The sequence below is a fragment of the Lynx canadensis genome, chromosome B2 (genome assembly GCF_007474595.2).
Source record: "Lynx canadensis isolate LIC74 chromosome B2, mLynCan4.pri.v2, whole genome shotgun sequence".
Taxonomy (NCBI): Eukaryota; Metazoa; Chordata; class Mammalia; order Carnivora; family Felidae; genus Lynx; species Lynx canadensis.
The window spans coordinates 95548536-95562714 of record NC_044307.1 but is presented as its reverse complement, the minus strand read 5'-3'; the positions used below and the strand labels follow the sequence as shown (position 1 = coordinate 95562714).

Genomic DNA, 14179 nt, shown 5'->3' with positions numbered 1-14179 from the left:
ACAGAAGGTTAACTGTTTGTTCTGTTTCTCAGTGTGTCCAGGCTCATCTTTGTGAGACACATGGGCGGTGTCCTTGCAGTGGCCAACATCAGAGGAGGCGGGCGAATACGGAGAGACGTGGCATAAAGGTGAAGTATTTTCTCTACAGAAACACAGACATGGCATAGCAAAAGCTACGTTCTGAATGAGCTGACGGGGTCAGGAGCAGAAAAGTGTTTGGCTAGACAAGTGAAAAATAAGGTATTTTCAAACATGTTGCAGGCACCACTGCCCCTCTAAAAACAAGTCCGTGTTTTCACATTTTGTTCCTTTGTAATCTGTTTATTTTAATCTAATGAAGTATGTATTTTTCAGAACATTCCTTTAGACCATAATCAGAATTGGTGGTTTTTGTTTTGTTTTCATTTTGTTTTGTTTTTTAGCAATGCACTAGGTACATTTTATCTATCACTGTCAAAAGTGAATCTGCAGGGCACTTTTTGGTATTTATTCTGTCTCTTCTTAGTAAATACCAGGTGGGTTGGTGTGGCATTATTTGGCTCTCTCAAATAGGTCATTTTCTCTTAAAAGAAAAAGAGCAATCTAAAATAGAGCTTCCTGGGCCTTTCTTTCCTTGTTTTCTCTGATTTTCCATGATTGCTGAGAAGTAGCATCCTCCTGGCCTTGCTGCTGTAACTCCATGGTGGGCAGGTTTTAGACCCAGGAGCTCCGTCCTTTGTCTTTTCTGGTTTTAATGATTTAGGCTCCGGTCTCTGGGCTCCTGAAACGTGTATTCCAGTTGGCTGAGAATACTGCTTCTATATGAAACTTCATTCTCCAGACTGTAATAATTTTTTAAAGCCCTAACTCTTCTTTTTCTTTATATATGGGGTACATCCTTTCTCTCAGCCTTTTGTGTATCTGGAATTCATAGACTAACCAATAGCTGGAGGAGGATGCAGGAACACACGTTCACCCTCACAGCCCCAGGTTTCTCCCCTCTCTTGACCCTTGACCATCATTATGAGAAAGCCTGCTAGGACAAAGGTGGCCACCAGTGCTTGGTCAGCAGCCCCAGGTTAAAGGGTCTTTTCCCCACAGTAGGAACAGCAGATCTGTGTATATCTACTTGTTCCCAAATTTTGAGGCCTTTTCTGCATCAAATCCAGTCCGCAATGATGAGGATAGATCTGTAAGAGATGTTTCAGAAGTACCTGTTACATGTCAAGATGTAGGAAAGGCCAGGTCTGACTGAACATTCACCAAGCACCCCAAGGGCTGACATCGGATAAATTATTTGAGCATCTTAGCAAGAGTATTTCTCATTAACAAATGGGCTCCTGACCTGCCTGCCATCATTAGGTCAACTACTCCATGTGTCATCCCAAAGACTTTATCAATGGTCATTGTGTAATTTTGACCCTGACCTGATATTAAGGTTTAATTGCTTTAAAATCATACTGTGATATTAAGAGATGATTGATCAAATAAGAAATCTCTACTACCATATATTTGACTCGTATCCAAATCGTATGCTAAGTCTGGATCACGAAACACTGATTTACTAATGACAACGTTTGTTTGAACTCACATACACCCCTGAATGGACTCCTGGTCCTGTGGCCCTCTCCTGGAGAACCCAGATTCTTCCCCATAAAACCCCTCTGGTCGTCAGGGTGTCTACCATGCTATGTTATGATAGGCACAGTGCCTCTTTCTCATCTCTGTTATTAATTAGAACCAACCTTTTATTGTCCAAAAGCCCTGGGGTTGGACTTTGGCGCTTGAGGTGAGGCTAACAGTAGACGATCTGTGCCATGTTTTAAACTGATTCATAAACTTCTCCCAGATTAGGCACAGGACCAGAAATGTACTTTTCCAGTTAGACCCCAGTATACTGAACATTGATATAGCTAATTCCGTTCTGTTTATGTATGGAGTTTAAAATTTAGTGCTGTTTAGAAAATTAGTCATATACCCAAAATGATATTATTTCTGGAAACTAAGTAATCCTAGCTGTTCTAATTCACTGATAATTTCTGATTAAAATTTTAATAACATTTTTTTGATATGAAAAAATTTCTTCGTAGCACTGCTGCTCATCTTTAATTGAATTTCTGTAGAAGTGGTTAATCTCAGATATCTAATTAGAGCTATGCCTGCTTCTTGTTCATTTCATAGGCAGTTATTTCAGACATCTGTTCTTTTGAGGGTACATCTTTGACTTTTGGCCTTCACTTTTAGATATTCCAAGACCTTACAAATGTTCCTCTCTTTACGTAATTTGCATGGTTGTATACATTGGATGACTTCTAGATGAGGAAATCCGGATTCTCTGGGGAGATGTCTGAGATCTTCATTCAAGAACTGAGGAACTGTAATAGGCTGCTCTCTGCAGCACTACCTTCCCACCTAATTCCTGCTTACATTCCTTAATTAAGAGCAAAACCGAAGAACTTCTTTCTCATCGTTAGGATTTCAGTCTCCTGCAAAGGGGAGAGGGCTGAGAAGCACACCTGTGCAGAGCATTGCCGTCGTCCCCGGGGGGGAGGCACACACAGCCCCATCGTTGTTCACTAGGTGGAGCTCAGAAAGGGTTGAGCACAGCTCGAGGTTAAGTTCAGCTTCTCCAAAAACCTAGGTTCGTTCTGATTACATGCTTTCATACTTTGGTCCTCATGGTTCTCTGACATAACAGATCATCTCTTCTCTTGGGGCACTGCCGTTGTATTTAGAAAAATACAAATCCACCGTATGGCTTGGTGACTGTGGTATTGATGGATTTCCATGATGCATATTCTTAATGTGGTGTCAGCCCATTGTGTTTAAGTGATCAATAGTTGAAACTCTGCCCTATCATTTGAATTCCATTTAGGTTAAAATTGTCTTTTTTTAATGTTTTGTTTCTTAACCAGTCTTTCACTTTGGCACATTGCAGGTGGTATCTTGGCAAACAAACAGAACTGCTTTGATGACTTTCAGCATGCTGCAGAATATCTCATCAAGGAAGGTTACACATCTCCCAAGAGGCTGACTATTAATGGAGGTTCAAATGGAGGCCTCTTAGTGGGTGAGAACTGGATTTTATTGTACTTCCTAGTTAACACTCTGGGGGTTTTCAGATACACTGTAGACAGCTCTTGATTTACTTGGCTCATGGATGGGAGTAGTGGTCCAAAGATAACAAAACCCATTTGTATTGGAGTAGGTACCTGATAAATGACACATAAAGACCCAGCTGAGGGGCACCTGGGTGGCTCCGTCGGTTAAGCGTTCGACTTCAGCTCAGGTCATGATCTCATAGTTCATGGGTTTGAGCCCCACATCAGGCTCTGTGCTGACAGCTCGGAGCCTGCTTCAGATTTTATGTGTGTCTCTCTCTCTGCCCCTCCCCAACTCACACTCTGTCTCTCTCCCTCTCTCTGAAAAGTAAATAAACATTAAAAAAAAAGATACTGCTGAACCCATCTTACATAGACTTGATTCATGATAGCCTGAAAAGCTGTCCCACCTGTCTGCCTTGAGCTCTTCTGAGCTGCACACTGGGTAGGACCCTGTCCCCACACGGATCCACAGGTTTATAGAGTTCAGCCATCACGGGACTGAGCCTGATAACCCCTATGGTTGTGCTACTCAGAACTTGCATGATCATCATGAAACATTTGTTGAACACCTGTGCTGTGGGTGCAGCAAGAGGAGAGATGGAGAAAATGAGGTAGCATACAGATGGATGCACAGCGTAACAGTAATGAGCGAGTTCATACTGTTAGTTCTCACTTGCTGAGCACCTGTGCTGGGCCGAGGGCTGAGCTCTTCTCATGCATATTCTCATTGGACACTCACACAGCCCAAGAGGTTAGTCCCGTTTTCCTGATGACTCAGGAGCACTGAAGGTTGAGTAGCTTGCCTGGGGTCACACAGCTGGAAAGTGTGTGATGCTGGGGTTGCACCCCAACACTATGGTTTTAGAGTCTCCTTTCACCTGTAAGTGGCACTGCCTCAAAGTGGCTTGTCCTAATTTTCGGTAGTTAAATTTCACTTGGTAACGAACATTTATGGGCTCTGCTTGCTAGGGTGTAGACCCAACGTCATTAGGATATGACGGGCCGTTGTACAAATGTAGGCTGGACTTACAGGCACAAGTTAAAAACACATGTGAAAATCCACTGTTTTGGAAGAGGGTTCAGGGAGGACAGCACATTCACTCAGTTTCCTTATCCTTGAAATGTACTGAGTCATTGCAAAACCTGAATACCTACCTGTTTTTACTCTTTACCCCTCTTGTAAAGAGGGGTAGTCTTGTAAAAATAGAATATAGTCTTGTGAAAAAACTTTCCCAGGGAGGTAAAATACATACGTCCAAAATAATTTGTTCAAATTTAGACAGGGCATTGATACAGTTTCAAACAACACAGACACCACCTCTGACCCCACGGAGCTTTTGTTCTAGTGGAGGAGGCAGACAACACACCAAAGGCCCTGAGGCCAGCAAGAGCACAGAGCATTCTGGCGACAGTAAAGAGGCCCACGTCTGTTGCTGGGCATGGTGAGCAAGGGAGAGTGTCAGGAGAGGTGAGAGACGGCAGGAGGCAAAAGCAGGCAGGACCCCGTAGCCAGTGTAGAGGACCCAGTTTACTCTGTGAAATAAGAAGCCTTTGGGGGAGTGTCATAATTTGACTTATTTTGTGATGGGATCAATCAGGGCAGACGGAAGGGGAGGTGAGGGCAGAAAGGCAGGCGGCCAGGGAGGAGGCCTCCATCCCAGTGAGGCCCAGTGGTGGCGTGGCCCTGGAGTATGGCGATGGAGGTAGCAAGAAGGGAGCAGATTCTGGGTGTGTCCTGAATTTGAGTGAACTGAATTTGCACGTGGATTATATGTGAAGGTGTAAAAGAGAAGCATTAAGGGCAAATCTAAGATTTAATGAGAAGGGATATTGAAAATACCATCTGATTCTAATAGTGGGAGAATTGTTCTATAATTTACTCTTTCATCCAATAACTTCTTTATGTTTTCAGTTTGATATTCAGGAACTGGTTTATGTTCTTTTGGCAAACCTGGTCCCATGAGGAACTTGCAGAATTGGATTTCCCTTTGTCAATGTGTTGAATGCTTATTAAAAAGGGGCTTATGAAAAGCCCCTCTCACATCTGAGTGAGAGAATCAGGGTCCCCCAGGGTAGGACTCAGGATCTGGCATTATGAATGAGGACTGAAATCAGAATTAGGGTGCGAACTAGGTTTTTTGCCAGAGGCAGGAAAAGCCCAGATTTTCTTGACTAACTCTTCGTCGATGTGACTCCCCTGCAAAGCCTCCCTATCTGCCTTACACCGGGTTGGGTACCCCTACCCCCCACTTCCATAGCACCCAGACTTGCCCATACTGGAATTGCTTGTTCACTTATCTTTCCCACTAAAACATTTACTGGTATATCTCCAGTGCCGGCACACAGCAGGATGTTCAATAAACACTTGTTGAATTATCAAAACAAAGAAATACATTTATATAACTTAAGTATACAAAGAAGAATATTTTAGAATGGTACAAGAATGTGTACTGTTTAGTTGATTAATTAGAGCCCGTTCTGGGTTTCAGGCCCTGCCTTGGGCTGTATGAACAGTTTCTACTCACGACACTTCCCACACCACGTGTGTAGGGTTTTCCCCCAACATCAACCAATTCTCCAACTCTCCAGACACCCGCTGGATGTCTTACAGCTCAGTTCGGTTCTGATACTGCCCACAGTCAGCACAGACTCCACAAGGCAAGAACTCCGACTCACAAAACTGCCCCCACTTCAGACACCCAAGTCCAAGCCTCTTGTATTTCTGACTGACTGGCCATCAGTTGGGGTTCCATACCTGCCTCCTCAGGTTTGAGAATCTGCCAGAACAGTTCATAGACCTGAGGAACAGTAAGATGGAAGACATGCATAGAGTAGGGGATGGGGTAGAGGGGTGCTCACAGAACTTCCATGCCCTCTCCGGGAATGCCACCCATCCAGTATTTCAGTGTGTTCGCCAACCTGGAAGCTCTTTGAACTCCACTGTTAAGGGGTTTTACGGAGGTTCTATTGTGCAGGCATGATAGATTAAATCATTAGCTGTTATTCAATTTTCAGCCCCTCCCTCCCCAGAGGTCAGGGGTGGGGATTAAAGATCCACCTCTCCAATCACATGGTTGGCTCTTCCGGCCACCAGTCCCCACCATGTAGCCATCTAGGGAGCCACCAAGAGTCACCTCTTTAGCATAAACTCAGGTATGGTTGAAAGGGGCCAGTTATTTCTTACCCCCTATCACTCAGGAAATCCCAAGAGTTTTAGGAGTTCTGTGCTAGGAACTGGGGACAGGGACTAAATATATATTTCTTATTATGTCATAGATCCTGAACAAGTTTTCTTCGTGGAAACAAAAAAAAAAAAAAAAAGGAAAGGGAGCAGGAGACACAGATTTTCCAGGAAGTCCTTGAGTTTTTCCAAATAACACTCCCCTATTGAGATTCACTTTGGGAGTAAAGCTCTATTCCTGGTGAGAATACCCTACCCCTCAGATATAGTGAAAGGAGGGAGAAAAGCTTATGGCCATTAGGCAGGGGATTTATGATGGTTTCTTCCTGTGCTCTAGGAAAAGGATAACCATGGTTCTGAAAGTATTTAAAGTGTTATTTTGTTTTTGTTTATTTAGATGTTTAATGATAGACTGCCTCCCTTTTCTATCTTGGTTTCAGCTGCTTGTGCAAATCAGCGTCCTGACCTCTTCGGTTGTGTTATTGCCCAAGTTGGAGTAATGGACATGCTGAAGTTCCATAATATACCATTGGTCATGCCTGGACCACCGATTATGGGTGCTCAGACAGCAAACAACACTTCGAATGGCTTATCAAGTAAAGTTTGAATTCATTGATATATATACATATATGTATATATACAGATATATGTATACGTATATGTGTATATATGTGTGTGTGTGTTACTAACCGTGTGATATTATACTACTGAACAGAGTCAAAAAGATAAGTGTTTGACTCTTTGTCCTCTACAGTTTCTCATATTTGCATATAACTTACTGCAAAAGTAGGGAAGTGATGGGAATACCTATGTGTCTTCCTTGTTTTGATCTTTAACAACAACAAACTACAAAGATGTGATAGGCAGACTTAAAAGCCCCACCCCACCCCAGATTCCTGTCCCCTGGTTTCTTTAATCAGACACTAATCTGGGTGCTGCTGTGAAGGGCTTTGTAGATTAAATTAAGGTCACCAGTCAGCTCACCTTAAAATAAGGAGATAATCCTGGATTACTGAAGTGAGCCCAGTCTAGTGACTAACCCTTAAAGGCAGAGCACTTTCTCTGGCTGGAGTCAGGGAATGCAGCAGAAGGGAGTCAGATTGGAATCATGAGGGCTAGATCTGCCATTGCTGCTTGAAAATGGGGGAAGGCCTGTGGGACCTGAGAACGTCCCCAGCCATCATTCAGTTCATCAAAAAATGGAAACCTCAGTCCGTGTAACCCATGGGAACTGAATGAGTCTGGAAATAGATTTACTTCGCAGAATTTCCTGATAAGAGCCCAGCCAGCCGACACCTGGATTTCAGCTGAGACCCAGAGCAGAGAAGCCAGTTGGGCCAGCCCAGACATCTGACCGAAAGAACTGTGAGAATCTATGTGGGGCACCTGGGTGGCTCAGTCAGTTGAGCATCCAGCTCAGGTCATAATCCCAAGGTCATGGGATCCAGCCCCATGAATCAGGCTCTGCACTGAGCAGGCTCCCTGCTCGGGATTCTTTCTCTTAAGGAAAAAAAAAAAAAAAAAGATATCTGTGTTGTTTTAAAAGCTGCCAAACTTATGGTAATTTGTTATCCTAGCAATCACAAAATAATAGAAAAAGGTGTCATCATACTTTACATCTATATATGGAGTTTTTAAAGAAGGAAATAGAGATGTATGCAAGTACATTAAACTTATTTTGTTCTCTCAGTGTAACCATGTATATTTGAAACTACAAATCACATTGTGAAAGTATTACACAGCTTCATTCCTCGCCTTCAACCACTTTGGCAAGAACAGTGAGAATCTTCGAGACTGCAAGCTACATTCTTTTCACTTCCCACATTTAGGGGTTTGGAGACCGTTAGCAGCAGCAGTTAGGAATTGCCCTTAGGATGGTGGAAGAGCTCTGTGTCCCCTGTCCCAACCTTCTCAGTCAACTTTAAATTTCAGTACAATAATTTCTCCAAAAACTTTTTCTTTCAGTGCTTTTTGTGGCTAGCTCCTCACTTAGAGATTCAGCTAAAATGACTAAAGTTTTTTCGTTAAATACTTTTAAACACACAGATAACCTCATTGGCAAATACCAGTAAAAGCTGAATATTTAAAGAGGCTCTAGTTCAAATTAAAGAAAATACACACGTAGGGAGAGAAGTCCCATCTAAACTCAGTTGAAAATACTGACTGAATTGTTTATCAAAGGCAACAAAATATTCAATGGAACTTAATACTTCTAAAATTAATTTGGGGGGAAAGAAGGTTCTAAGTATTTTTTTCTCTCAAGATGTCTGGGATATTCCTACTTTAGACTTTAATTTTCCAAACTGGCACTCGCAGGGCAGTAGTTTCCTCATACCTCCTGTTCCCAAATGAGCAGAGAGCTCAGCCCTACACCACAAGCTGAGCCAGAGGGGGCCTTACCGGGAGCTGCTCAAACCCTGCAGCGTGTCCCATGAAGCACCGTCCGGAGACTAAAGGGGGTCTCCCCAATGAAGGAGCTGAATTTCCAAGTTTGGGAATAGCTTCAATAAATTTTCTACAGAACTTCTCAGAATCTTTGATGTATAAGTGTGGCATGTGTGTGAATCTCACAGGTAGGGGTTGGTATTCTGAGTAGGCAGAGTTTTCCAAACCTTTTTCCCCGAGAACTAACCCTTATCTGGGGTTGATCCAAGAGCACTCTTAAATGAACCAGAAAACCGATCCATTGCCACCCCCCTCTTTTCTGTTGGGAGGCTTACCTCCAGAACTTTTCAGTCTTGATATGGTTAAGTGAGCAGAAATTTTACTATTTTTGACTATTCACCCTCCAAATAAAACTCTACTAAAATAGTTGATGGTATTCATTAATACCGAACGCTCTGCAAGACATGATGTCCATATTGAGTCAGATGTGAAGAAAAAATAAGACATCTTGCTCACCTAACTACTATCAATTACTGTTTAATTTGGCTACACTTTTATTCTTAAAACCCTTTTGTTAGCTTACCTGGAAGGCTGTGCTTCAGAAGGCGCCTCCTCTCTGCTCCTCCGCTAATTCCATCAGCATCGGCCAAAGGCCGTTTCTTTCTGCTGGCCTGTGAGAGCCGGCAAGAGGCCCAGAGGGGACCCGTGTTCTTCCCAAGACTGCCAAGCTGAGCCTGGAATAAAAGTTTCATAGATATTAAAGGGGCAAAAAGCTGTAACTTTGAATTTCAAGTTTTCCAACAAAAGAAAGGCTTGCACCTATGACGTCCACAATCAGTGGTTTAAAGTCAGTCCGCTTTGTAGTCGCGAAAAAGTAAGTCTAAAGAGTATGGGAATCATTCAAGACCGTAAGTGTGCATATATAGTTACGGTCATTTCAACAGCCCCGTGAGGTTTTGCTTTTTACACAGTCTTCCAAAGCGCAAGCAAATACATGACACCGCTGCCCGGTTTCCAACAGCGCAGCCCGCTAGGGCCCAGCTGACGATGCAGGCAGGGTCTGTGGCGGTCCCCCGTGTGCCAGCTAGCTGCAGCCGTCACTGGAGAAGTTAAGCTGCTACGCTGCCTCGCTCACTGGGCCCACCAGTCCTCCTTGATGGGCCTAGCGAACAAACAACTTTGCTTTAGATATCTGGCCCCACGAAACTGCCTTTGTCTTTCAGATATTCTCCGTTGCATAACGTGAAGTTACCGGAGGCAGACGACATCCAGTACCCGTCCATGCTGCTCCTCACCGCCGACCACGATGACCGCGTGGTCCCACTCCACTCCCTGAAGTTCATTGCCACCCTTCAGTACATCGTGGGCCGTAGCCGGAAGCAGAGCAACCCCCTGCTTATCCACGTGGACACCAAGGCAGGCCACGGGGCTGGGAAGCCCACGGCCAAAGTGATAGAAGAAGTCTCGGATATGTTTGCATTCATAGCACGGTGCCTGAACATCGACTGGATTCAGTAAATGGAATTTCCCACTCCCTCCTGACAGCCGGGGAAAACCTCAAGGGCTTTCACACCGTTAACCCGGAGAAACCACTGGGCATCATGCTTCCCCATGTGGACACTATTCCCGCACTCACAGACTGCAGTTGAACAGAACTGCTGCGGGAATTTTATCTTTTTTAGGCTTCTCCTTTTTAGCAAGCCCTTGGCGTTTTTTTTTCCACCCTGTGCAGGCCAATGTTTTAAAAAAAAAAAAAAAAAAAAAATTAAAAAGGCATGTTTGGATAAATAGCTAAATGGCAGCCAACACATCGTGAATAATAGATCGCTGAATTCAGAGCCGTAGTCGGGCACACTTCATATAGAGCACTCAGTGAAATGTGCTTCTGTAACCGTAACCAATATAGCTTTAAATGTGAGAGCTGTTCTCATGAAAAAGACTTCTTTACAACAATAATAAATGTTATTTAAGAATGGGAGGCTTGATTTCTGGTTCCTTTGTGTTGAGGGGCATTCTGGATCACATCACTTTTGTGTTGGAAAAGCGTTCGCCTTTCCGTACAAGTTAGTTTCCAAACAAGGAAGTCCTAGAAGGCCAGCCCTGAGAAGAGGGTGAGTGCATCCATTCCAGCTCCCTGGTTTATTGTGATGCAGCCATTAGAGGCAGGCTCACTCTCCTCTGTATTAACCACTCAGCCGATCATTGGAGTCAGGGCTCTTTTGCTTTGGACACCTCTTCTTAAAAAGCAGCAGACCAGAAGCTTCAGATTATTGACCTATCAGTTTGGTTACAAACTATCCTGGACATCAGAGTACCTAGCATATAAAACTGAGAGATCACACGAGTGAACTACCCAGATACATTTATCCAAACCTAGCTTAAAATCAGAAATTTCAGCATTCCCCAAGCTGTTTCCCCCACGGACCACTTAGGAACAGACTTAAACAGTTTCGGTCCCTCACCCCTGCCACCTTTTTAAGAGGAGGATATACCATTCCTCAAAGTATAGTTCATAACATTTCAAGGCATTAACATCTCATGAAACACTGTTCCTTTGGGCATCAGTCTGGGAAATGCTGATCTAATTTATGAGAAGAAAACAGTTTCTTCTTTGTCTTGCTTCATCAGATGACTAAAATAAAACCACTACTTTGTAGGAAGTATCTTAACCTTAAAAAAGTTTAAAAGATCACCTCGTTATTCCATTAACTTGTACTTCCCCAGATAAGTCCGATTTTCCAATCATACATATTTGTGCTTTTCTTTAGAGCTCTGCCTTTCACATTGAGGTCTGAAATTAGACACCGTTTTCTGTCAAGTATATATCACTACATAGCAAGCCTAGCTGAAAGGTGGCTACTTTCTCATCTAGAATCAGGTATTCTATCAGAGTTTCAATAAGAAATGTATACAGTGTGGCTGTCATCGAACATGTGATGCACTGTATCCCCCTCCCCCCGAGAAAAGTGTGCCGCCCGCTATCAGCACGTACAGACTGACATCACCACCACCCACCACCTACCGGGAGAGATGCTAACACTAGCTGCCATGCACCTGCTGACCAGCATGGCAGGGAAAAAAATACAGTTGCATAGATAAGCTAGAGGCAGCCTGTCCCTTAGACCAGTTGGGTCATTTGAGGTACGAACAACTGGGTTGTTCCCAGTCAGTCCAGAGCATTGTCAAGCTGGCACAAAATCCAGCCCTACTTTGCCGCTGAGGTCTCCTACTTAACAGTGGAAAGTGAAAATGCAGTGGGTAGGGTCTCAGCTTCAGGAGAAGTCAGTCAGGCCCAGGTTCAAATCCCAACTCTCACTTAGTGAGTGGTAATTATGAGAAATAAGCAATACGGTACACTTATAAAAATGCCTACCAAATAATTGGTCTCTAATTGCGAGTTCTCTCACATCTAGATTTTAGCTGGTTAACTGAGCCCACAAACTGAAGGTAGCTTTTTTTTAAAATTGTTTTTAATGGTTTTTTTGAGACAGAAAATGTGGGGGAGGGGCAGAGAAGCTGAAGCAGGGTCCACGCTGACAGAAGAGAGTCTGATGTGGGGGGCTCAAACTCACAAACTGAGATCACGACCTGAGCCAAAGACGCTTAACCGACTGAGCTACTGAGGCACCCCTGCGGGTAGCTTTCTTACGCCTTAAACATTAGAAGTATATGAGGTTGGCTCCTTCCCAAATCTCAGGTATCTCCCCTATTAGATGCCACCTTCTGTCCAGTGCTCTGCCCCTCCGCTCTGTCTTACACTGATCCTACGGTGTTTTGAAAACAAAGCTGTACACATTGCACAGGTAGTCTAACTGCCTCATCACAGGGCTTTGCTACACACACCATAGAGCATTTGTGGCTTTTGTGAAATAGTCACATTTACCATGCTTCATGTGTACACACCTGGAATAGTGTAAAATTTGGCAATTACTGTGTCCTAATACTCCCACTAGAACTTCGGCAATTACACACAAATGGTGCTGCTCACTGGAAAGATTAAATTTCACCCAAGAAAGCCTGTCACCGGTCTGTGTATTATACACAGTTTCACCAGCCTTGGGGAGTTCCCTGGGACAGACCACATAGCCATTGACCAGAAAGGCTACAAAGACCCAAAGGTGCATGAAAGACAGGATTGAAAGCTGTGAGGGGCCCAGAAAAAAGCAGAGATCGGACTGGAATACAATAGTCAGGCCAGTGGGATGAGGGCTGAGGCCAATGAATACGGAATATTTAGCCATAGTCTCCATCCATTCATTCTAGGGGGCAGGGGTGCCAAGAAAAAAAGTCTTGCCCTCAAGAAGTTGACCCTCCAGATGGAGAAGACAGAGGATAAATTATTTTGCTGAGTCCCCAGTGCCCCCCAGCCCTAAGCACTCTGTCCTCAAGCAACCTTACAAGCCATTTGCTACCCTTACCCCCATTCGACAAAGACCTAAGTTCCCCAGCCAGGAAGTGAACAGGCAGGGCAGTAACCCTGGCAGCTGGACCCTGGAGTCTGTACTCTTACCCACTATTGTAGAACTAAGATCATAAACAAGAGGGTTCTTGTTCAAGGTCGTGACATAGGAGGGTCCTGAACTACCTCCTCCCACAGATGCACTGAATCTACAGTTACATACAGAATAATGTCCTCTAAAAGAAACACAAGTAGATAAGTCCTATGAATTGGGAAAATGAGAAAACACACATCGAAACAGGAGAGGCTGAGACACAGTCTTACCTTAACCACCCCCCACGCCCAGCACGGCCACCCAGGGGGAACTCACAACTCAAGAGATTCTTCCTGAGGAGTGAAGGGTCTGGACCCCACATCTGGCACCCCAACTTTTAACATCTGTGCCTAAGAGACGAGCCCCCAAAGCATCTAGCTTTGACAGCCAATGGTGTTTGTGACCATGAGACCCGGAGGCTATAGCAAAATGAGAAGTACTTTTGTTTTCTGTAGTCTACTCACAGTTTTAATTTGAAAGATGAAAAGTCTATGAGAATAGAGAAAATTCTAAGAGTTTTAAGATCTACTCTCGGCAACTTTCAAATGTACAGCACAGTGCTATTAACTATAGTCACCATGTTGGACATGACATCCCCAAAACTTTTAGAAGTTTATGCCTTGTGACGGCTTCACCCATTTCACACACCCAAGAAACAGTTCTTAAAGGGCTCATGCAGACTGCTCTGGCCACCCCCAGAGCTCGGCGGAGAGGAAGCCAACTGAAAAGTGCCCAGTCTTCCTGTGAAAAATACCTGTGTGCTTATCTTAAAGATTTGTCCTGAGGGAGGGACAGGCTTCTAACTTAACACACACATAGCAGCCTACTGAACTACTCTAAAGACCACAGAGGCCAGTGGGAGCCATTTTCACACTCTCCTTCTGCCTCCTTCCGTGTCACCAGTATTTCCTGGAAAGGCATTCATTCACACATCTGGTGCCGTGGATTTTGCAGCTGCTGCCTAAGGGCAACCCTTGATCACACTGGGCTCTGGTGGCCTGGGGGACTTACATTTGTGAGTCTCATAGGACTGCAAC

General features: G+C 44.1%; 1 protein-coding gene across 1 annotated transcript in view; it reads left to right on the top strand.

Moving 5' to 3' along the window:
• Nucleotides 1-10627, top strand: part of LOC115514234 (prolyl endopeptidase) — a 120206-nt gene extending 109579 nt beyond the window's left edge. Inside the window, 6 exon segments of the mRNA XM_030316045.1 lie at nucleotides 33-99; nucleotides 101-128; nucleotides 2918-3049; nucleotides 6705-6782; nucleotides 6785-6860; nucleotides 9873-10627. Coding sequence (XP_030171905.1) covers nucleotides 33-99; nucleotides 101-128; nucleotides 2918-3049; nucleotides 6705-6782; nucleotides 6785-6860; nucleotides 9873-10167 — 676 coding nt within the window. The 3' untranslated portion in view covers nucleotides 10168-10627.
• Nucleotides 10628-14179: the final 3552 nt, after the last annotated feature.